The 23,797-nt window shown below is 45.8% G+C and overlaps 1 protein-coding gene across 6 annotated transcripts in view; it reads left to right on the forward strand.

Moving 5' to 3' along the window:
* Nucleotides 1–23,797, forward strand: part of utrn (utrophin) — a 314,619-nt gene that overhangs the window by 20,107 nt on the left and 270,715 nt on the right. For 5 of the 6 annotated variants that reach the window (XM_055885257.1, XM_055885262.1, XM_055885261.1 and 2 more), the window contains exon 1: nt 21,088–21,187. The exons of the other annotated variant lie outside the window; for it this stretch is intronic. In XM_055885257.1, the coding sequence (XP_055741232.1) occupies nt 21,103–21,187 (85 nt within the window). In that variant the 5' untranslated portion in view covers nt 21,088–21,102. Of the gene's footprint in view, nt 1–21,087; nt 21,188–23,797 lie in introns of those variants that run through there. 6 annotated transcript variants of the gene reach the window in all.

Raw genomic sequence — 23,797 nt, forward strand, 5'->3', positions numbered from 1 at the left:
GGGCTGTCCATGCTCGGCAACCATCAAACCTAACCGAACTGGAGATGTTTTTTAAGGAGGAATGGTCCAAAATACCTTCATCCAGAATCCAGACACTCATTAGAGGCTATGGGAAGCGTCTAGAGGCTGTTATTTTAGCAAAAGGAGGCTCTACTAAATATTGATGTGATTTTTCTATTGGGGTGCCCAAATTTATGCACCTGTCTAATTTTGTTTTGATGCATATTGCATATTTTCTGTTAATCCAATAAACCTCATTTCACTACTGAAATATTACTGTGTCCATCAGTTATTTGATAGATCAAAATGAAATTGCTGATCCAAACACCGAATTATTTATAAATGGAAATCATGGAAATTGTCAGGGGTGCCCAAACTTTTTCATACGACTGTATATACAAAACTATGTTGACACCCCTTCAAATTTGGACACACTGCCATGCAATCTCCATAGACAAATATTGCCTGTAGAATGGCCTTACTGAAGAGCTGAGTGACTTTTTTTTTCTTTTTTTTCTTCTTTTTAACATTTTTTTTTATCCCATTTTCTCCCCAATTTTTCGTGGTATCCAATCGCTAGTAATTACTACCTTGTCTCATCGCTACAACTCCCGTACGGGCTCGGGAGAGACGAAGGTCGAAAGCCATGCGTCCTCCGAAGCACAACCCAACCAGCCGTACTGCTTCTTAACACAGCGCGCCTCCAACCCGGAAGCCAGCCGCACCAATGTGTCGGAGGAAACACCGTGTACCTGGCCCCCTTGGTTGGCGCGCACTGCGCCCGGCCCGCCACAGGAGTCGCTGGAGCGCGATGAGACAAGGATATCCCTACCGGCCAAACCCTCCCTACCCCGGACGACGCTATGCCAATTGTGCGTCGCCCCACGGACCTCCCGGTCGCGGCCGGCTGCGACAGAGCCTGGGCGCGAACCCAGAGACTCTGGTGGCGCAGTTAGCACTGCGATGCAGTGCCCTAGACCACTGCGCCACCCGGGAGGCCCTGAGTGACTTTCAACGTGGAACCGTTGACACCTTTCGATGCCACCTTTCCAACAAGTTAGTTCATTAAATTTCTGCCCTGCTAGAGCTTCCCTGGTCAACTGTAAGTGTTATTATTGAAGTGGAAATGTCTAGGAGCAACAACGGGTCAGCCGGGAAGCGGTAGGCCACACAAGCTCACAGAACGGGACTGCCGAGTGCTGAAGCGCGTAACATGTAAAAAGAATCATCTGTCCTCGGTTTCAGCACTCACTACCGAGTTCCAAACTGCCTCTGGAAGCAACGTCAGCACAATAACTGTTCGTCAGGAGCTTTATGAAATGGGTTTCCATGGCCGAGCAGCCACACACAAGCCTAAGATCACCATGCGCAATGCCAAGCGTCGACTGGAGTGGCATAACTCGCCGCCATTGGACTCTGGAGCAGTGGAAACGTGTTCTCTGGTGATGAAACATGCTTCACCATCTGGCAGTCCATCGGAAGAATCTGGGTCTGGCGGATGCCAGGAGAACACTACCTGCCCGAATGCATAGTGCCTACTGTAAAGTTTGGTGGAGAATAAATAATGGTCTGGGGCTGTTTTTCATGGTTTGGGCTAAGCCCCATAGTTGCAGTGAAGGGAAATCTTAACACTACAGCATACAATGACATTCTAGACGATTCTGTGCTTCCAACTTTGTTGCAACAGTTTGGGGAAGGCCTTTTCCTGTTTAAGCATGACAATGCCCCTGTGCACAGCTTCTGAGCTCCTATTAGCACCAAATATTAATTTCAAAAAGAAAATGAATGTGTTCATGCAAAAAAGATATTGTATGGAATCTCGTCAATTCGTTACACTAATCAACACGAATTGCACTGACTCGTTTCAAGCTAAAAGGTATCGTTCCTGTAAGGTATCGGAGCCCTTGTTTCTAGATGCGTATCAAATCGTTCATGAAAGGAGAGATGCACATCCTCTCTCTCTCTCTCTCTCTCTCTCTCTCTCTCTCTCTCTCTCTCTTGCTCTCTCTCTCGCTCTTTGTATCTCACAGACAGACATAACATAACTGTGTGTGTTTGTGTGGTTACAAGATGGCGCCAACAGAGAGGGCCGCCTCGCTTCTAGTCCTAAGTAAACTTTGCATAATTAATTTTTTTAATGTATTAATTCTTACATTATTAGCCCAGAAAATCTTAAGTGTTATTACATACAGCCGGGAAGAACTATTGGATATCAGAACGACGTTAACTTACCAGCACTACGACCAGGAATACGACTTTCCCGACGCGGATCCTTTGTCCGAACCACCAGGGTATTGGAACTGATTTCAGAGGCTTCCCAAAACAGCGTCACCGCAGAAGAGGTAGACAGAGAGGCCTTATGGTCAGACTTCGTAGGCGCTAACACCACCCACCGCTTCCGATTTATATTACTCACTCCATTCTCTAGATAGCAAGGTAGACGAAATTAGGGCAAGGGTTGCTTTCCAGAGGGGCATCGGGGACTGTAACACGGAAACATGGCTCTCTCGGCATATGCTGTCGGAGTCAGTACAGCTACCGATATTCTTTGTGGTGCCGACAGAAATAACCATCTCTCTGGGAAGAAGGACGGTGTGTATGTTTCATGACTAATAACTCATAGTGTAATTGTAACAACGTACAGGAACTCAAGTCCTTTTGTTCACCTGACCTAGAATTCCTCACAATCAAATGCCGACCGTATTATCTCCCAAGAGAATTCTCGTCGGTTATTGTCACAGCCGTGTATATCCCCCCTCAAGCCGACACCACGACGGCCCTCAAGGAACTTCACTGGACTTTATGCAAGCTGGAAACCATATATCCTGAGGCTGCATTTATTGTAGCTGGGGATTTTAACAAAGCAAATTTGAGAACAAGGCTACCAAAATTCTATCAGCATATTGATTGTAGCACTCGTGCTGGCAAAACTCTGGATCTGCTACTCTAACTTCCGAGATGCATACAAGGCCCTCCCCCACCCTCCCTTCGGCAAATCTGACCACAATTCCATTTTGCTCCTCCCTTTCTATAGGCAGAAACTCAAACAGGATGTACCCATGACAAGGACTATTCAATGCTGGTCTGACCAATCAGAATCCACGCTTCAAGATTGTTTTGATCACACGGACTGTAGCGTCAGAGAATAATATCGATTTTATAGGCTGATTCAGTGAGTGAGTTCATAAGGAAGTGCATAGGAGATGTTGTACCCATTGTGACTATTAAAACCTACTCTAACCAGAAACCGTGGATAGATAGCGGCATTCGCGCAAAACTGAAAGTTGACTGGGAATATGGCACAAAAACAAACAGTGTAGTTACTCCCTCCGCAAAGCAATCAAACAAGGGAAATGTCAGTATAGAGACAAAGTGGAGTCGAAATTCAACGGCTCAGACACGAGACGTATGTGGCAGGGTTTACAGACAATCACGGACTACAAAAGGAAAACCATCCACGTCACGGACACTGACGTCTTGCTTCCAGACAAACTAAACACCCACTTTGCCCGCTTTGAGGATAATACAGTGCCACCTTGGCCAGCTACCAAGGACTGTGGGCTCTCCTCCGTGGCCAACATGAGTAAGACATTTTAAACGTGTTAACCTTCGTAAGGTTGCTGGCCCAGACGGCATCCCTAGCCGCGTCCTCAGAGCATGCGCAGACCAGCTGACTGGTGTGTTTACGGATATATTCAATCTCTCCCTATCCCAGTCTGTTGTCCCCACATGCTTCAAGATGACCACCATTGTTCCTGTACCCAAGAAAGCGAAAGGTAACTGAACTAAATGACTATCGCCCCGTATCACTCACTTCTGTCATTATGAAGTGCTTTGAGAGACAAGGATCATATCACCTCCATCTTACCTGTCACCTTAGACCCACATAAATTCGCGTACCACCCCAATAGGTCCACAGACGATGCAATCGCCATCACTCTGTACACTGACTGCACTGTCCCAACTGGACAAGAGGAATACAAATGTAAGAAAGCTGTTCATTGACTACAGCTCAACATTCAACACCATAGTACCCTCCAAGCTCATCACTAAGCTAAGGACCCTGGGACTTAACACCTCCCAACCGAAAGGTTGGTTCAAATCCCTGAGACGACTAGGTGAAAAATCTGTCTGTGCCATTGAGCAAGGTACTTAACCCTAATTGCTCCTGCAAGTTGCTCAGATAAGAGCGTCTGCTAATTGACGAACACGTAAATGTGATGAGAGCCTTATTATTCTCAGCTCTGTTCTTGTCTTTCACTTTTTCTTTCTATGCTTCTCTCACCCCTTTCCCATCTGTTTCTCACCCCCCCTGTGCCTTTATGGACTGCTGATGTTCCCTGTCATTCTTCTTAAGAAGGATTTGGGGGCACAGACCCAGAGCCACTGAACAGAACGTCGATCTCCTTTTGCATGTGTGTGATGGTGTGTGTGTTCGTTCGTGTGACGTGCAACATGTGTCTGTGTGTTGTCATTGGGGTTAATGCTTTGAAAGGGAGAGGCTCGCTAGCTAATGTTGCTTTGATGACTCATTGTTGTTGTCAAAATCCGGGTAACAAGAGGGTGTGTGAGTTCATATGTATGTGTATTGTGTGAGTGTTAGAGTGTTGGAAACTTTAAGAAATGTTCTCATTGCAGGGGCACAGTAGGCCTACTGTTTAGGTTGTGTGGTGTATTTAGGTGGTGTGTGTGTGCGTGTGTGTGTTGTGATGGTACTGCTCCAAGTGCTAGAACCCAGCTGGAAAAGGGAGGGAAAGCTCCATTCGGATTTCAGAGTGTGTGGAAATTTGGGACAGAAGCGGAGGCCAAGATATTCCCCCAGGGTGTGACTGTGTGAATGCTACACATTTAAACTCCTCTGTCAGGGAGTAGGCCTACTGCCCAGGGAAGAAACTGTTAAACTGTAGTGTTTGAAACCCTATTGTACCTGTGTCACAGTGTCTGTTTCGTTGTGTTCACGCTGCTGTGTGTGTGTATTCTCCTCTTGTATCCTCCCAGCAGGAGATGGCTGTGAGAACCTGCATCTGGGACCCCGCCCCCACTACCCCTCCTTGCCCTCACTGCCGAAACATCCCCCCATATCCCTTCCCACCCCCCTTGTCTGCCAGTTATCACACCCCTACATACAGTATACACACCCAAGAAGTAGCCTCCCTTCTCCTGCTTCGCTCCCTTCTCCCCCTGTCCTGATCGTTAGGGAAATAAGCTTTGTTGCCCAATCTAGCTTCTGATCCTTCCCCTGACCGAGGGGGATTTTATAAAATAGGCTCAGGCCCAGAAAGTAAATATTAACCTAGCGACATGTTCTACTGCCTCCTACATTCAGTATTCTAATACTTTACCAACCTGAGAGAGAAATCTTATTTTCTACTATGGTCCATTTCAGCTCTGACATTTTGGTAATAAAAGTTTCTTAACAGTTAATACAGACTAAATTAACTCCTGACACCATGTTATCTGTTCTTTATGGAGCGAGCTGTTTGTCAGGACAGAATTATGGTAAGGCAATGACCTCATGGTGAGGTCAAAGGGAAATGATCCAGTCTTTTAATGTTTTACCCATTTTTCAACCAATGTTTTGGCCTATATGCTGTTGGCTTTGGACTTAGTTGGGCCTTAAATCCTCTCAAACCCTCCTCCAGCTGACCACTTGGCATTGTCACCTATCCTGTCATTTTAGCCTCGCTTTTAGTTCTAGTTCATGGATGGAGGTGTGTTGCTATAGTAACCTGGTATGGCCTTTCCCCCCAGGTGGTCACACACAGGAATGTGTGTAATATTCTCCTTTTCGCTCAATTTCAACTCCATGGGGAGTTATACAACATGGGATCCAATATAAAGAACTGTCCATGTGGAATTCTGTGCTATAAGATGTGTAGAGGATTATTAACTTACTACCTGTCTGGGGGAATATGCAGCCCTGCAGGAAGTAACTGACCTTAAGTTCATACTGTGTGTGTGTGATGGAGGCAGTTGCAGGCAGTTGCAGGATACTAATGACGGACCAGCAGCACAGCTAGACCAGCTGTTACCATGACACCTCAGAAGATTCTCTGACATCCAGCACTGTGTGTGTTACTTAGATCATTTTTGCGTGTGATTGTTCCTTCTGTGTGTGACACTGTATGTTGTGTTTATTTGCTTGTGTGTATGCCAATATGGGTGTGTTTTTCAAAGTAACTCTAGCTTTTTATTATGTCACCGAACATTATTTCAGGGCACAGTGGTGATTTGTGGCTTCTGCCGCTGTGTGGAAGTCTTCTGAATTTCTGACAATAGACAGACATAGTAGAGAGAAGCTAGACAGAAGGCTACTGGCATAACAACAAATACTAGAGACACCTTTACTGGTTGTCTGAGATGGAAGGAGGGGGGGGGGGGGGGGTTGCATGCGGTGTCCTGGCAACCATTTCTGCGGTGGCTATTTATCAGAGGCCATTGTGGGTAGGAGAGGGGTTGGAGAAGGGAGTGTTAGAGTGCCTAAATCCTTTGTGACAGCTTTAATGTTAGGGTGTCTTTCTCTTTGCAGGCAAGTGCAACACAAAACAAAATAGAGCTATGAGTGAAGGAATGAAAGAGTGTGTTAGTGAAGGAATGAGTGAGGTTTTCAGATGGAAAGTGTGAATGAAGGAGAGAGATGTTTTGGGATGGTGAGAGTGAGTGAGTGAAGGAAGGAATGAGGGATTAAAAGAGTGGAACAGAGGCCTCCTCCCTAGTTCAGCACATACAGCACGAGGGCGTGGGCCTGTGGCATTCTGGGAGATTTCTATGGAGTGTTTGTCTCTGTGGCCTGAGTTCTCTGAGACGTGGGCCCCACCATTGACTCCCCTGTTCCTTCTCAGCCAGCACAGCCCGGCTCGTGTGTGTTAGGGTTGGGTGGTATCCAGATGTTTATACTGTCCTATCGTTTCTGTACCATACTGGGGTATACAGCATTACCAAATGTTCACACAATTACACTGAACAAAGATATAAAAGGTAACATACAACAATTTCAAAGATTTTACTGAGTTACAGTTCATATAGGGAAATCAGTCAATTAAAATAAATTCATTACGCCCTAATCTATGGATTTCATATGACTGGGAATACAGATATGCATCTGTTGGTCACAGATACCTTAACAAAAAGAAGGAGGGGCGTGGATTAGAAAACCAGTCAGTATTGGGTGTGACCACCATTTGCGTCATGCAGCGCGACATCTCCTTCGCATAGATATGACCAGGCTGTTGAATTTTGCTTGTGGAATGTTGTCCCACTCCTCTTCAATGGCTGTGCAAAGTTGCTGGATATTGGTGCGAACTGGAATACGCTGTTGTACACGTCAATCCAGAGCGTCCCTAACATGCTCAATGGGTGACATGTCTGGTGAGTATGCAGGCCATGGAAGAACTGAGACATTTGCAGATTCTAAGAATTGTGTTCAGATCCTTGCGACATGGGGCCGTGCATTATGCTGAAACATGAGGTGATGGCAGCGGATGAACGGCACGACAATGGGCCTCAGGATATCATAACGGTATCTCTGTGTATTCAAATTGCCATCGATAAAATGCAATTGTCCATAGCTTATGCCTGCCCATACCATAATCCCACTGCCACCATGGGGCACTCTGTTCACAACGTTGACATCAGCAAACCGCTCGCCCACACAACGCCATAAGGGTCTGCCATCTGCCCGGTACAGTTGAAACCAGGATTCATCCGTGAGAAGCACGTGTCTCCAGCGTGCCAGTGACCATTGAAGGTGAGCATTTGCCCACTGAAGTCGGTGACGACGTTGAACTGCAGTCAGGTCAAGACCCTCGTGAGAACGACGAGCACACAGTTGATCTTTCCTGAAACGGTTTCTGACAGTTTGTGCAGAAATTCTTCTGTTGTGCAAACCCATGGTTTCATCAACTGTCTAGGTGGCTGGTCTCAGAAGTTCCCGCAAGTGAAGCAGCCAGATGTGGAGGGCCTGGGCTGGTGTAGTTACACGTGTGTCACAATGGCGTGTATAAGTGGCAGAGGAAGTCAGGCGCAGGAGAGTCAAATAGAGTGTAGAATGGAGTACTTTAATTAAAGTCCTAGTAATCTGCTCCATAACACTCACGGAAAAAATATAAAAACAAATCTGGGTACGAAGACCCGTCGCACACCTATACACAATTAACACAACACATGACAACGAACAATCTCTGACAAACACATGAAGGGAAACAGAGGGTTAAATACACAACAGGTAATGAATGGGATTGACAACAGGTGTGTGGGAAGACAAGACAAAACCAATGGAAAATGAAAAATGGATCGATGATGACTAGAAGACCGGTGAAGTCGACCGCCGAACACCGCCCGGACAAGGAGAGGCAACGACTTCGGCAGAAGTCGTGACATTACCCCCCCCCCCCGACGCGCGGCTCCAGCAGCGCGTCGACACCGGCCTCGGGGACGACCCGGAGGGCGAGGTGCAGGGCGATCCGGATGGAGGCGGTGGAATTCTTTTAACATAGAAGGATCTAAAACGTCCTCCACCGGAACCCAGCATCTCTCCTCCGGCCCGTACCCCTCCCAGTCCACGAGGTACTGAAGGCCCCTCGCCCGACGTCTCGAATCCAAAATGGATCGAATAGCGTACGCCGGGACCCCCTCGACGTCTAGAGGAGGCGGAGGAACTTCACGCACTTCAGCCTCCTGGAGCGGGCCAGACACCACCGGCCTGAGGAGAGACACATGGAACGAGGGGTTAATACGGTAATTAATGGGCAGTTGTAATCTATAACATACCTCGTTCACTCTCCTCAGGACTTTAAACGGCCCCACAAACCACGGACACAGCTTCCGGCAGAGCAGGCGGAGGGGCAGGTTTCGGGTCGAGAGCCAGACCCTGTCCCCTGGTACGAACACCGGGGCCTCACTGCGGCGACGGTCTGCGCCAATTTTCTGGCGCCTTATGGCACGCTGAAGGTGGACGTGGGCTGCCTCCCAAGTTTCCTCAGCGTGCCGAAACCAATTGTCCACCGCAGGAGCTTCGGTCTGACTCTGATGCCAAGGAGCCAGAACCGGCTGATACCCTAATACACATTGAAAGGGGTAAGGTTAGTGGAGGAGTGACGTAGCGAGTTCTGGGCTATCTCTGCCCAGGGCACGAACTTCGCCCACTCCCCTGGCCGGTCCTGGCAATAGGACCGCAGAAACCTGCCCACATCCTGGTTAACTCTCTCCACCTGCCCATTACTCTCGGGGTGAAAACCTGAGGTAAGACTAACCGAGATCCCCAGACGTTCCATGAACGCCTTCCAGACCCTTGACGTGAACTGGGGACCCCGATCAGACACTATATCCTCAGGCACCCCATAATGCCGGAAAACATGTGTAAACAGAGCCTCCGCAGTTTGTAAGGCCGTAGGGAGACCGGGCAAAGGGAGAAGACGACAGGACTTAGAGAACCGATCCACAACGACCAGGATCGTGGTGTAACCCTGTGAAGGTGGAAGATCAGTCACAAAATCCACTGACAGGTGCGACCACGGCCGTTAAGGAACGGGTAAAGGTAAAAGCTTACCTCTAGGCAGGTGTCTAGGAGCCTTGCACTGGGCGCACACCGAACAGGAGGAAACATAAATCCTCACGTCCTTAGCTAAAGTGGGCCACCAGTACCTCCCATCAAGACAGCGCATCGTCCGACCTATCCCAGGATGACCAGAGGAGGGTGATGTGTGAGCCCAATAGATCAATCGGTCGCGGACAGCAGACGGAACGTACAGACGACCAGCTGGACACTCAGGAGGAGAGGGCTCTGCACGTGACGCCCGCTCAATGTCCGCGTCCAGCTCCCACACTACTGGCGCCACCAAACACGACTCTGGGAGTATGGGAGTGGGATCCATGGGTCGCTCCTCTGTGTCATACAGCCGAGACAATGCGTCTGCCTTGACGTTCTGGGAGCCTGGTCTGTAAGTAAGCGTAAACACAAAACGAGTGAAAAACATGGCCCACCTTGCCTGGCGAGGATTTAGTCTCTTCGCCTGCCGGATGTACTCCAGATTGCGGTGGTCAGTCCAGATGAGAAAAGGGTGATTAGCCCCCTCAAGCCAATGCCTCCACACCTTCAAGGCTTTTACGACAGCTAACAGCTCTCGGTCCCCCACATCATAGTTACGCTCCGCCGGGCTGAGCTTCTTCGAAAAGAAAGCACAGGGGCGAAGCTTCGGTGGCACACCCGAACGCTGAGAGAGCACTGCTCCTATCCCAGCTTCGGATGCGTCCACCTCTACTATGAATGGCAAAGAGGGATCCGGATGAGCCAACACAGGCGCCGAGGTAAACAGAGCCTTCAGTTTACCAAAAGCCCTATTCGCCTCGGCCGACCACTGCAAGCGCACCGGTCCCCCCTTTAGCAGTGAGGTAATGGGAGCTGTAACCTGACCAAAACCCCGGATAAATCTCCGGTAGTAATTGGCAAACCCTAAAAAACGCTGCACCTCCTTAACCGTGGTTGGAGTCGGCCAATTACGCACGGCTGTAATGCGGTCGCTCTCCATTTCCACTCCTGAAGTGGAAATCTGATGCCCTAGGAAGGAGATGGATTGTTGGAAGAACAAGCATTTCTCAGCCTTGACATATAAATCATGCTCCAACAGGCGACCAAGCACCCTGCGCACCAAGGACACATGCTCAGCGCGTGTAGCAGAGTATATCAAAATATCATCGATATACACCACTACACCCTGCCCGTTCAGGTCCCTGAAGATCTCATCTACAAACGATTGGAAGACTGATGGAGCATTCATCAACCCATATGGCATGACCAGGTACTCATAATGACCTGAGGTGGTGCTAAATGCCGTCTTCCACTCATCACCCCTCCTAATACGCACCAGATTGTACGCACTCCTGAGATCCAATTTTGTGAAGAAGCGGGCCCCGCGCATTGACTCCATTACTGTATTGATCAAAGGTAGCGGGTAACTATATTTTACCGTGATTTTATTAAGGTCTCGATAATCAATGCACGGGCGTAAACCGCCATCCTTCTTCTTCACAAAAAAGAAACTCGAAGAGGCGGGTGAAATGGATGGCTTAATGAACCCCTGACGCAGGGATTCAGAGATATAATTATCCATAGCCACTGTCTCCGCTTGCGACAGAGGATACACATGACTCCTGGGATATGCAGCGTCTACCAGGAGATCTATCGCACAATCCCCCTGTCGATGGGGTGGTAATTGAGTCGCCTTCTTTTTACAGAAGGCGAGTGCCAAATCGGCATATTCAGGGGGAATGCGCACGGTGGAGACCTGGTCTGGACTTTCCACCGTAGTAGCACCAACGGAAACCCCTAAACATCTACCTGAGCACTCTCGCGACCACCCCGTGAGAGCCCTCTGTGGCCAAGAAACAGTGGGGTTATGACACGCTAACCAGGGTAGACCTAGCACCACAGAATACGCAGGGGAATCAATAAGGAAAAGACTAATCTTCTCCTTGTGACCCTCCTGCGTTATCATATTCAACGGTGCGGTGACCTCCCTGATAAAACCTGACCCTAATGGTCGACTATCTAAGGCATGAATAGGAACAGGCATATCCACAGACACAATAGGAAGCCCTAAACTATGAGCTAAATTTTTATTAATGAAATTTCCAGCCGCGCCTGAATCTACTAGCGCCTTATACTGGGACTGCAGGGAAAAATCCGGAAAAGTGACAGAGACAAACATAAGTGCAACAGAGGGCTCTGGATAAGAATGGTGCCTACTCACCTGGGGTGATGCCAGAGTGCCCTGCCTGCCTTCTCTATTCCCAGAGGAACCAACCCGGCACCGATCAGCAGTGTGATCTCTGCGATCATAGATGGTGCTCGAGCGGGTACCCCCTCCGGTCTCCCTGCGCACCATCCCTCCCAATTCCATAGGTTCGGGAGAGAGAGTGCGGGAGGATGGAACAACCAGACCCCGATCTAGACGTCCCCGAGTAGCCAGCATGTTGTCCAGCCTGATTGACATATCCACCAGTTGGTCGAAGTTGAGGGTGGTGTCTCTACAGGCCAGCTCCCGACGGACGTCCTCGCGTAGACTACAACGGTAGTGGTCGATCAGGGCCCTGTCGCTCCATCCAGCGCCGGCAGCCAAAGTCCTAAACTCCAACGCGAACTCCTGGGGCACTCCTCTTCCCCTGCCTCAGATGATAGAGGAGCTCACCTGCTGCTCTGCCTTCGGATGGGTGGTCGAATACCTTCCGGAAATGGCAGATGAGCTCCTCAAAATGGTCCAACGCCTTATCCTCTCCACACACAGCGTTGGCCCACTCCAGGGCTTTCCCGGTAAGGCAGGAGATGAGGGCGAAGCTTTTCTCACGGTCTGATGGTACTGGAGAGACCGTGGCCAGATACAAGTTCAGTTTTAGGAGAAAACCCTGGCAACTGGCAGTATCTCCATTGTATCCCGTGGGTAGGGATAACTGGATCCTGTTCTGTTCCGGAGGGGAAAAAACGTTCGAAGGAATTCCAGGGGGTGGTGGAGGTACTGGACACGCTCCCTGTCTCTCCCAGCGATCCATACTCTGGACAATGCGATCCATGGCAGCGCACAGACTGTCAATCTCCGCCGCGTGTTCCAGGACGCGTTCCTCAACCTCCATTAGTGAAGTGCCTCCTCCTGCTGACTTCATTTTTTAAGGTCAGAGATTCTGTCACAATGGCGTGTATAAGTGGCAGAGGAAGTCAGGCGCAGGAGAGTCAAATAGAGTGTAGAATGGAGTACTTTAATTAAAGTCCTAGTAATCTGCTCCATAACACTCACGGAAAAAATATAAAAACAAATCTGGGTACGAAGACCCGTCGCACACCTATACACAATTAACACAACACATGACAACGAACAATCTCTGACAAACACATGAAGGGAAACAGAGGGTTAAATACACAACAGGTAATGAATGGGATTGACAACAGGTGTGTGGGAAGACAAGACAAAACCAATGGAAAATGAAAAATGGATCGATGATGACTAGAAGACCGGTGAAGTCGACCGCCGAACACCGCCCGGACAAGGAGAGGCAACGACTTCGGCAGAAGTCGTGACAACGTGGTTGTGAGGCCAAATTCTCTAAAACAACGAGGTGGCTTATGGTAAAGAAATTGACATTAAGAGCTCTGGTGGACATTCTTGCAGCCAGCATGCCAATTGCAGGTTCCCTCAAAACTTGAGACATCTGTGGCATTGTGTTGTGTGACAAAATAACACATTTTACGGTTCCCTTTTGTTATCCCCAACACAAGGTCCACCTGTAATGATTATGCTGTTTAATCAGCTTTTTGATATGCCACACCTGTCAAGTGGATGGATTATCTTGGCAAAGATAGGAGAAATTCTCATTAGCAGTGAAACTAATTTGTGCACAAAATTTGAGAGAAAGAGGCCTTTTCTGCGTATGGAAAATTTCTGGGATCTTTTATTTCAGCTCATGAAACTAACAATTTACATGTTGCATTTATATTTTTGTTCAGTGTATAATAATAATGTGAGTTTTTTTGATGCACAATACAATTTAGACAACAGGGATTTTGGTTCAGTAGAGGATTAAACGTATTTTACATTGACCATTTTTGTCATTTAGCAGACGCTCTAATCCAGAGCGATTTACAGGAGCAGCTCAGGGATTCGAACCAACAACCTTTCGGTTACTGGCCCAACGCTCTTAAAACTTCTTACGGCTGAAATCCCGTTAACGGGATCGATTTGACAACAGCCAGTGAAAGTAATGGGCGCCAAATTCAAACAACAGAAATCTCATAATTAAAATTCTCCAAACATACAAGTATTACACACCATTTTAAAGATAAACGTGTTAATCCCACCACAGTGTCCAATTTCAAAAAGGCTTTGCGACGAAAGCATACCATGCGATTGTTAGGTCAGCGCTTAGTCACAAAAAACAGCCATTTTCCAGCCAAAGAGAGGAGTCACAAAAAGCAGAAATAGAGATACAATTAATCACTAACCTTTGATGATCTTCAGATGGCACTCATAGGACTTCATGTTACACAATACATGTATGTTTTGTTCGATAAAGTTCATATTTATATCCACAAATCTCAGTTTACATTGGCGTGTTATGTTCAGTAATGTTTTACCTCCAAAACATCTGGTGATTTTTCAGAGAGCCACATCAATTTACAGGAATACTCATCATAAACATTGATGAAAGATACAAGTGTTATGCATAGAATTAAAGATATACTTCTCCTTAATGCAACCGCTGTGTCAGATTTAAAAAAAGCTTTACAGCAAAAGCACACCATGCGATAATCTGAGTACAGTGCTCAGCCACCAAACAGATACCCGCCATGTTGTGGAGTCAACAAAAGTCAGAAATAGCATTATATTCACTTACCTCTGATGATCGGAATGCACTCCCAGGAATCCCAGTTCCACAATAAATGTTTGTTTTGTTCGATAAAGTCCATCATTTATGTCCAAATACCTAATTTTTGTTTGCGCGTTTAGTCCAGTAATCCAAATGCACAAGGCGCAGGCTTGGTCCACTAGGTCCAGACAAAAAGTTCTATTACAGTTCGTAGAAACATGTCAAACGATGTATAGAATCAATCTTTAGGATGTTATCATAAATCTTCAATAATGTTTCAACCGGACAATTCCTTTGTCTTTAGAAATGAAAAGCAACAGAGCTCGTGCTCACGGCCGTGCGCGTGACTAAACTAACGGCATTCTGCCAGACCCCTGGTTCAAACAGCTCTTATTCGCTCCCCCTTCACAGTAGAAGCCCGAAACAAAGTTCTAAAGACTGTTGACATCTAGTGGAAGCATTAGGAAGTGCAATCGGACCAAACATGACCTCCAGGGTGGCGCAGTGGTCTAGGGCAGTGCATTGCAGTGCTAGCTGCGCCACCAGAGTCTCTGGGTTCGCTCCCAGGCTGGTCTGGGTTCGCTCCCAGGCTCTGTCGCAGCCGGCCGCAACCGGGAGGTCCGTGGGGCGACGCACAATTGGCATAGCGTCGTCCGGGTTAGGGAGGGTTTGGCCGGTAGGGATATCCTTGTCTCAGTATGTAAAATGTAAAAAATGTAATAAAATGTATGCACTCTACTGTAAGTCGCTCTGGATAAGAGCGTCTGCTAAATGACTAAAATGTAAATGTAAAAGTAAATTTCACACTGTATATTGGATAGGCAATCACTTGAAAAACTACAAACCTCAGATTTCCCACTTCCTGGTTGGATTTTTCTCAGGTTTTCGCCTGCCATATGAGTTCTGTTATACTCACATCATTCAAACAGTTTTAGAAACTTCAGTGTTTTCTATCCAAATCTACTAATAATATGCATATCTTAGCTTCTGGGTCTCAGTAGCAGGCAGTTTACTCTGGAAACGCTTTTCATCCGAACGTGAAAATAGCGCCCCCCAGCCATAAGAAGTTAACCACTAGGCTACCTGCCGCGTATCTGCTGTAACCAAAAAGCTGTAAGTTGCTGTAACTGTAATATCTTATGTTTCACCCAGTGGTGGCTGAACGATGACATGGATAACACAGCTTGCAGGGTTTTTGGTCCATCTGCAAGATATAACAGCTGCCTCTGTTAACCTCTAACGAGCCTCTACCCCGGATCCGGGAGCACCCCCCCCCCACCACACTGATTAGCATCGCTAGCATAGCGTCACAATTAAATAGTAGCATCTAAATATCATTAAATCACAAGTCCAAGACACCTAATGAAAGATACAGATCTTGTGAATAAAGACACCATTTCAGATTTTTAAAATGTTTTACAGGGAAGACACAATATGTAAATCTATTAGCTAAACACGTTAGCAAAAATCACCATTTTTCTTTGTCCACCATTTTCTCTCAACACCAGTAGCTATCACCAATTCGGCTAAACTAAGATATTGATAGCCACTAACCAAGAAAAAACCTCATCAGATGACAGTCTGATAACATATTTATGGTATAGGATAGGTTTTGTTAGAAAAATGTGCATATTTCAGGTATAAATCATAGTTTGCCATTGCAGCCAGCATCACAAATCTCACCAAAGCTCCTAGAATTACTACAGAGAGCAACTTGTATTACCAATTTACTCATCATAAAACATTTCTTAAAAATACACAGCACATAGCAATGGACAGACACAGATCTTGTGAATTCAGACAACATTTCAGATTTTCTAAGTGTTTTACGGCGAAAACACAATAAATCGTTATATTAGCATACCACATACGCAAACGTTACCCGAGCACTGATTCTAGCCAAAGAGAGCGATATCGTATCATCGCCAAAATATATTAATTTTTTCACTAACCTTCTCAGAATTCTTCAGATGACACTCCTGTAACATCATATTACAACATACATATACAGTTTGTTCGAAAATGTGCATATTTAGCCACCAAAATCATGGTTAGACAATGACAAAAGTAGCTCAGCTGGTCAGAAAATGTCGTGCACCATATTAGTCAGTGATCTAGTCTTATACATAAATACTCATAAACTTGACTAAAAAATACAGGGTGGACAGCGATTGATAGACAATTTAATTCTTAATACAATCGCGGAATTACATTTTTTAAATTATCCTTACTTTTCAATACAGGTTGCGCCAAGTGAAGCTATAGCAAACAAGATGGCGGCATAAACGTTTAACATTTATCGACAGAAACACGATTTATCATCATAAATTGTTCTTACTATGAGCTGTTCTCCCATCAGAATCTTCGACAATGAATCCTTTCTTGGGTCTAATCTTCTTTTGGTCGAAAGATGTCCACTTGTCCGTCGAAATGCCCACTAACCTACGACCGGGACCCCGAAACGTGCCCGGAGCTTCAAAGTCTATTACAGAGCAATGCCTCAAAATCGCACTAAACGGATATAAATTGCTATAAAACGGTTTAAATTAACTACATTATGATGTTTCTAACACCTATAGCAAGTAAAAAGATGACCGACGCTATATTACTGGCTAAACCAATGCTTGGAAAAAGGCCAGTCAGATATCCTTCTCGCGTTGAGCGCAGTGTCCAAAGGAAGGCTTACTTCCGGTATTTTGTCATTTATAGAGCCAATGATTGCGCAATCAACTCCATTCAAATTGTCACCACTTACTGACATCTAGTGGAAGACGTGGGCAGTGTTTGTATCTCATAGGATTAACAGAGACTTTAAAAACTGATCTCGAACCAGAGGCCAAGATGTCTAAATCTCACACACTGGGAGGAAAAGTGCTGTAGAATGAGTTCTGTTTCACTCAGAGACATAATTCAAACGACTATAGAAACTAGAGGGTGTTTTCTATCCAATAATAACAATAATATGCATATTGTACGAGCAAGAATTGAGTACTAGGCAGTTTAATCTGTAGAGACAATTATGCTAATTTGAAACAGCACCCCCTATAGTTGCAAGAAGTTAAGAAAAGGGGTGGTGGTCTGTGAATATTTGTAAACAATAGCTGGTGCACGAAATCTAATATTAAGGAAGTCTCAAGGTTTTGCTCGCCCGAGGTAGAGTATCTCATGATAAGCTGTAGACCACAATTTTTACCAAGAGTTTTTATCTATATTCTTCGTAGCTGTCTATTTACAACCACAAACCGATTCTGGCACTAAGACTACACTCAATGAGCTGTATAAGGCAATAAGCAAACAGGAAAATGCTCATCCAGAGGCGGCGCTCCTAGTGCCTGGGGACTTTAATGCAGGGAAACTTACAGTTGAAGTCGGAAGTTTACATACACCATAGCCAAATACATTTAAACTCAGTTTTTCACAATTCCTGACATTTAATCCTAGTAAAATTCCCTGTCTTAGGTCAGTTAGGATCACCACTTTATTTTAAGAATGTGAAATGTCAGAATAATAGTAGAGTGATTTATTTCAGCTTTTATTTCTTTCATCACATTTCCAGTGGGTCAGAAGTTTACATACACTCAATTAGTATTTGGTAGCATTGCCTTTAAATTGTCTAACTTCGGTCAAATGTTTCGGGTAGCCTTCCATAAGCTTCCCACAATAAGTTGGGTGAATTTTCGCCCATTCCTCCTGACAGAGCAGGTGTAACTGAGTCAGGTTTGTAGGCCTCCTTGCTCACACATGCTTTTTCAGTTCTGCCCACACATTTTCTATGGGATTGAGGTCAGGGCTTTGTGATGGCCACTCCAATACCTTGACTTTGTTATCCTTAAGCCATTTTTCCACAACTTTGGACGTATGCTTGGATTGCTTGCATCGTCCATTTGGATGACCCATTTGCAACCAAGCTTTAACTTCCTGACTGATGGCTTGAGATGTTGTTTTAATATATCCATATCATTTTCTTACCTCATGATGCCATCTATTTTGTGAAGTGCACCAGTCCCTCCTGCAGCAAAGCACCCCCACAACATGATGCTGCCACCCCAGTGCTTCACGGTTGGGATAGTGTTCTTCGGCTTGCAAGCCTCCCCCCTTTTCCTCCAAACATAACGATGGTCATTATGGCCAAACAGTTCTATTTTTGTTTCATCAGACCAGAGGACATTTCTCCAAAAAGTATGATCTTTGTCCCCATGTGCAGTTGCAAACCGTATTCTGACTTTTTACTGGCGGTTTTCGAGCAGTGGCTTCTATAGGGCTCGTTTTACTGTGGATATAGATACTTTTGTACCTGTTTCCTCCAGCATCTTCACAAGGTCCTTTGCTGATGTTCTGGGATTAAATTGCACTTTTCGCACCACAGTACGTTCATCTCTATGAGACAGAGCGCGTCTCCTTCCTGAGTGGTATGACGGCTGCGTGGTCCTATGGTGCTTATACTTGCGTACTATTGTTTGTACAGATGAGCATGGTACCTTCAGGCATTTGGAAATTGATCCCAAGGATGAACCAGACTTGTGGAGGTTTTCAATTTTGTTTCTGAGGACTTGGCTGATTTCTTTTGATTTTCCCATGATGTCAAGCAAAGAGGCACTGAGTTTCAAGGTAGGCCTTGAAATACATCCACAGGTACACCTCCAATTGACTCAACATATGTCAATTAGCCTATCAGAAGCTTCTAAAGCCATGACGTAATTTTCTGGAATTTTCCAAGCTGTTTAAAGGCACAGTCAATTTAGTGTATGTAAACTTCTGAGCCACTGGAATTGTGATACAGTGAATTATAAGTAAAATAATCTGTCTGTAAACAATTGTTAGAAAAATGTATTGTGTCATGCACAAAGTTGATGTCTTAATGTCCACACACACACACACACACACACACACACACACACACACACACACACACACACACACACACACACACACACACACACACACACACACACACACACACACACACACACACACACACACACACACACACACACACACACACACACACACACACAGGTGACAAAGTAGATGTCCTAACCGACTTGCCAAACTATACTTTTGGCAAGTCGGTTAGGACATCTACTTTGTGCATGACACAAGTAATTTTTCCAACAATTGTTTACAGCACAAAAATAGCCTATTCCCCCTCAGGAGACTGAAAAGATTTGGCATGGGTCCTCAGATCCGCAAAGTTATACAGCTACACCATCGAGAGCATCCTGACTGGTTACACCATGCTTGGTATGGCAACTGCTCAGCCTTCGACCACAAGACACTACAGAGGGTAGTGCGTACGGCCCAGTACATCACTGGGACCAAGCTTTCTGCCATCCAGGACATCTAAACCATGCAGTCCCCTAGTAGGCAAAACATAGCCCAAAACAAACTGCAAATGCATCCAACAAGATTGTAGTCAAGCGATTGTAGTCATTGAGTGCAAGGAATATGGGACCAAAAATGGGACCACTCTAAGTGAATTTGTCCAAATACTTATCACAACTTCAAATGGGGGGACTGATACACATTGTGCTTTCATTTCTATACGGCATAACAGATATGTAGGAAAATACCCTCAAATAAAAGGTGACTTTCTATACTGTAGCCTCAAATGAAACATTTAATCTCAAATCCAAAATGATGAAGTATAGAGTCACATTTAACATGTTAGCTTCACTGTCCAAATACATATTGAGGGGAGTGGAGCTCAGTGGAAAGTCCCTCTGGTTCTCAGATTATTTCACTCCATACCAAATCCAGCCCCACCCAACCCAAACCCAACTCAGTGCTGTCCTAGACTGTATATTAGGGTTCTGTCTAGCCCAGCCCTGTCTTAACCCCAGCTGGTCTGATCCTCTATGGAAGGAAGTGTTGATAATGCAATCTGACTCAGAGGGAAGTTAGTCACGGGACTGACCAGGCTTGTAATCCTTTTCCATTTCCTCCTCGTGGGAGAAAGGAAGAGTGAAAACAAAACACACCAAACAAACCCCTCCTCCCCTCTCTCTGTTCTCTCTCTCCCTCTCATTTCTCATGGGAGGGGATGGATGTAGGTCCAGTTGTTCCTCATTGTAGAGAGGTTTTGTCATTAGTGGCCAAATTGACTGTCTTTCCTCTCCTCTCTCTGGCAGCGATGGGGGGATGAGTCAAGGGAACAATATTTGTCAAAGACTTCGTCATATGTCATCTCTCTGTTTCCAATACTGTATAAAGGTAGTATACAGGGTTTAAGAGAGAGAGAAATCCTCTGATACCCCTATCTCTTGGTGTGTGTTACGAGTCATCCTGGGGTCATGTTGATCTGCTGTCTCACTCTCACGTGTAACAGGATGTGAGCTGACCACCCGCTGGGGGGGGGCTGCTGTGTGGCTGTGTTTAGGCCAGTGGAGGATTCTCCCTTTTTGTAATTGTGATGTGACACTGCCCCCGACGCACGCACGCACGCACGCACACACACACACACACACACACACTATATCTGTCACTTTGACAGGAAGTCACACTTTTCTTGTTTGACAAGCTGGCCTTGTGCCTTCCCCACCTCCCTCTCCCCATCGCCCTCTTCTCACACCCCTGCTGTAGTGTGTGTGACATAACAGAGTACACCTTACCATCAATCCAAGTAAACATACCCAGCATGCTCAGCAAACCGCCCTCAAATGTCCACTTCCTCAGACTGCCAGTGCCACTACTTGTCTTCCTCTTCCGTGTTTGTTGTTTTCGTTTCTTTCTCTCTTATATGTTCTCTCCATCATGAATTTGAGTAAGTGGCTGCCTTGGAGAAGGCACAGTGCTTCCAGACAGAGGAGGAAGCAGGAGAGAGTGTCTCTTGTTCTCGGTGAGTAGTACGGGATAAATAGCAGAGCTCTCTTAGTTTCCTGTTTCAACTAAAGAAAAGAGTAAAAAGGCTAGAATTGCTTTCACTCTGTCTCTCTCTGTCTAATCGACAGTACACTACAGATTAGTCGTTGCTGGCTTCCTCTACAGTGAGTAAATGTTTTTTCCCCACAGAATATTCATGTTCACTTTTAGGGTTGAATTTGATGAGCAAGTTTAAGTATCTTTAAAGTAAATTTGCATAATTTTGAGTAACTTTATTCCAGCATCACGTAAAGAAAATAGCACTGCGTTTTTTTGTGCATGGTGATGTGTGTTTCTGGCCGTGTCTGTGTATGTGTCTCTGTGCATCTCTCTCTGTGTGTGTGTGTGTGTTTTGAAATACTTCACATTTATCCAGGGCAATACCAGCACCTCTGTAAGGTTGAACCACATAGTCAACTGCTCCCAGCCAACCGTGGCAGACATCAGTATTTCTCTGTTTGGTTCTGGGGATGTTCTCACTGTGTTGTGTAGGGGTTATCACTGGATCTAGACTATAGAGAACAACAGAAAGTGTTTTTTTGTGTATGTTTTCCCCCCGTCCCTTAGGCCATGTTTCTGCACAAGTTTTCTAGGCCTGTCTTCTGCAGTCTTTCCCTGTGTCTGATAGGACTGTGGCTGTGTATCTGATATTTGACATTCTTCCATGGTTTGATGTTGGAGATGTAGCAGCCCTGCTGGCTGCTGTGCTGTCTTATGTTGTGTTAGACAGATAACCGGTAACCCATCCAAGTCCTCGGCTCCATCCTAACCTTATCTGGCCCTCTTCTTTCCAATGTTGTGTCTAACCTGTGTGTGTTAGGGTTACAGGTTTCTCTTTCTCTCTGTCTGTCTCTTTCTCTCTTTGTCTGTCTCTCTCTTTCTCTTGTTCTCTCTCTCTTTCTCTCTCTCTTTCTCTCTTTGTCTGTCTCTCTCTCTTCCTCTCTTTCTATGTTCCTCTCTTCCTCTTTCTCTTGTTCTCTCTTTCTCTCTCTCTCTCATCTTATCACTGTCTCCCTCCGTAATGTGGGAGGCCTCTGTCCCCTGTTGCATGCTGGGACAGGGTTTAGACAGAGAACGCTGTGTGTTCCTTCAGTGGAGCACGTTGTATCCCACCACACCCTGGCCCTGCCTTGCTCTCTGCTCCTCTCTCTCTCATTGGTAGTGTCTCCCCTCTCACCCCTTCTCTCACCCCTCCGCCCCTGGCCCCCCTCCCCTGCATTCTTCTGTTATTCTCCCTCTCCTCTGTTCAAGAAACTACAGTCAGGTGAGAGAGAGAGGAATGTGAGCTCCATTCCTGGAGTGCTTTTCTCCTTTTTGATGTTTTTGTCTCTCGTTTGTGGGAGAGATGGCGGAAGGCATAGTGGGAGAGATGGCGGAGCGTGGTCTCAAGCTCAGAGGTAGGACTCTCAACCAGGTGACATAGAACCAGGTAGACACAGGTCAGTGACACACAGGTGTAGTTTTACTGTAGATAGACAACCTGTGACATGGAGCTGTCATTCACTCTGTGGTTGGGCACTTCAGGATAGTTGGACAGATAGGCTTAGGTGGTTTAGTGAGTCTGTGTCTTAGGTGGGTTACACACCTGGGTCATAACAAATACAGGGCCATGCGAACCATGCTAAGCCATGCCTGTACGCTACATCTCAGCTTTGTTCTGAACTGCATAGAACTTTAGAGTGTTTACGAAAGTGTGACGCTGCTGCAGAGATCTCAATGCAGCAGGAAGGTGATTCTCACCTGTTCATTCTGTGTGTGTGTGTGTGTGTGCTCTCTTGCCTTTACATAAGAGGATTCAGCATATTCAATAGTATAGTGTGACAATGCATAGTTTCACTCCATGGACCTTTTGTGTGCATTGCGTAGCCAGGGCAATATATATCTCCATCCTAACTTTTTTTTAACTTCCGTAGTCTGCACCTCTGATTTCATATTGTGGTTAGACATGCTGATTGGATCCTTCTTCATAATTGCTTGCCTTGCAACCTTTATTTTTACTACATGGGAAATATATACAATTGAAGTCGGAAGTTTATATACACTTAGGTTGGAGTCATTAAAATTTGTTTTTCAACCACTCCACAAATTTCTTGTTAACAAATTATAGTTTTGGCAAGTCGGTTAGGACATCTACTTTGTGCATGACACAAGTAATTTTTTCAACAATTGTTTACAGACAGATTATTTTACTTATAATTCACTGTTTCACAATTCCAGTGGCTCAGAAGTTTACATACACTAAGTTGACTGTGCCTTTAAACAGCTTGGAAAATTCCAGAAAATTTTGTCATGGCTTTAGAAGCTTCTGATAGGCTAATTGACATCATTTGAGTCAATTGGAGGTGTACCTGTGGATGTATTTCAAGGCCTACCTTCAAATTCAGTGCCTCTTTGCTTGACATCGTGGAAAAATCGAAAGGAAATCAGCCAAGACCCCAGAAACAAAATTGAAGACCTCAAGTCTGGTTCATCCTTGGGAGCAATTTCCAAATGCCTGAAGGTACCACGTTCATATGTACAAACAATAGTACGCAAGTATAAACACCATGGGACCACGCAGCCGTCATACTGCTCAGGAAGGAGACTC

The sequence above is a fragment of the Salvelinus fontinalis genome, chromosome 27 (assembly GCF_029448725.1).
Source record: "Salvelinus fontinalis isolate EN_2023a chromosome 27, ASM2944872v1, whole genome shotgun sequence".
NCBI classification, from domain to species: Eukaryota; Metazoa; Chordata; class Actinopteri; order Salmoniformes; family Salmonidae; genus Salvelinus; species Salvelinus fontinalis.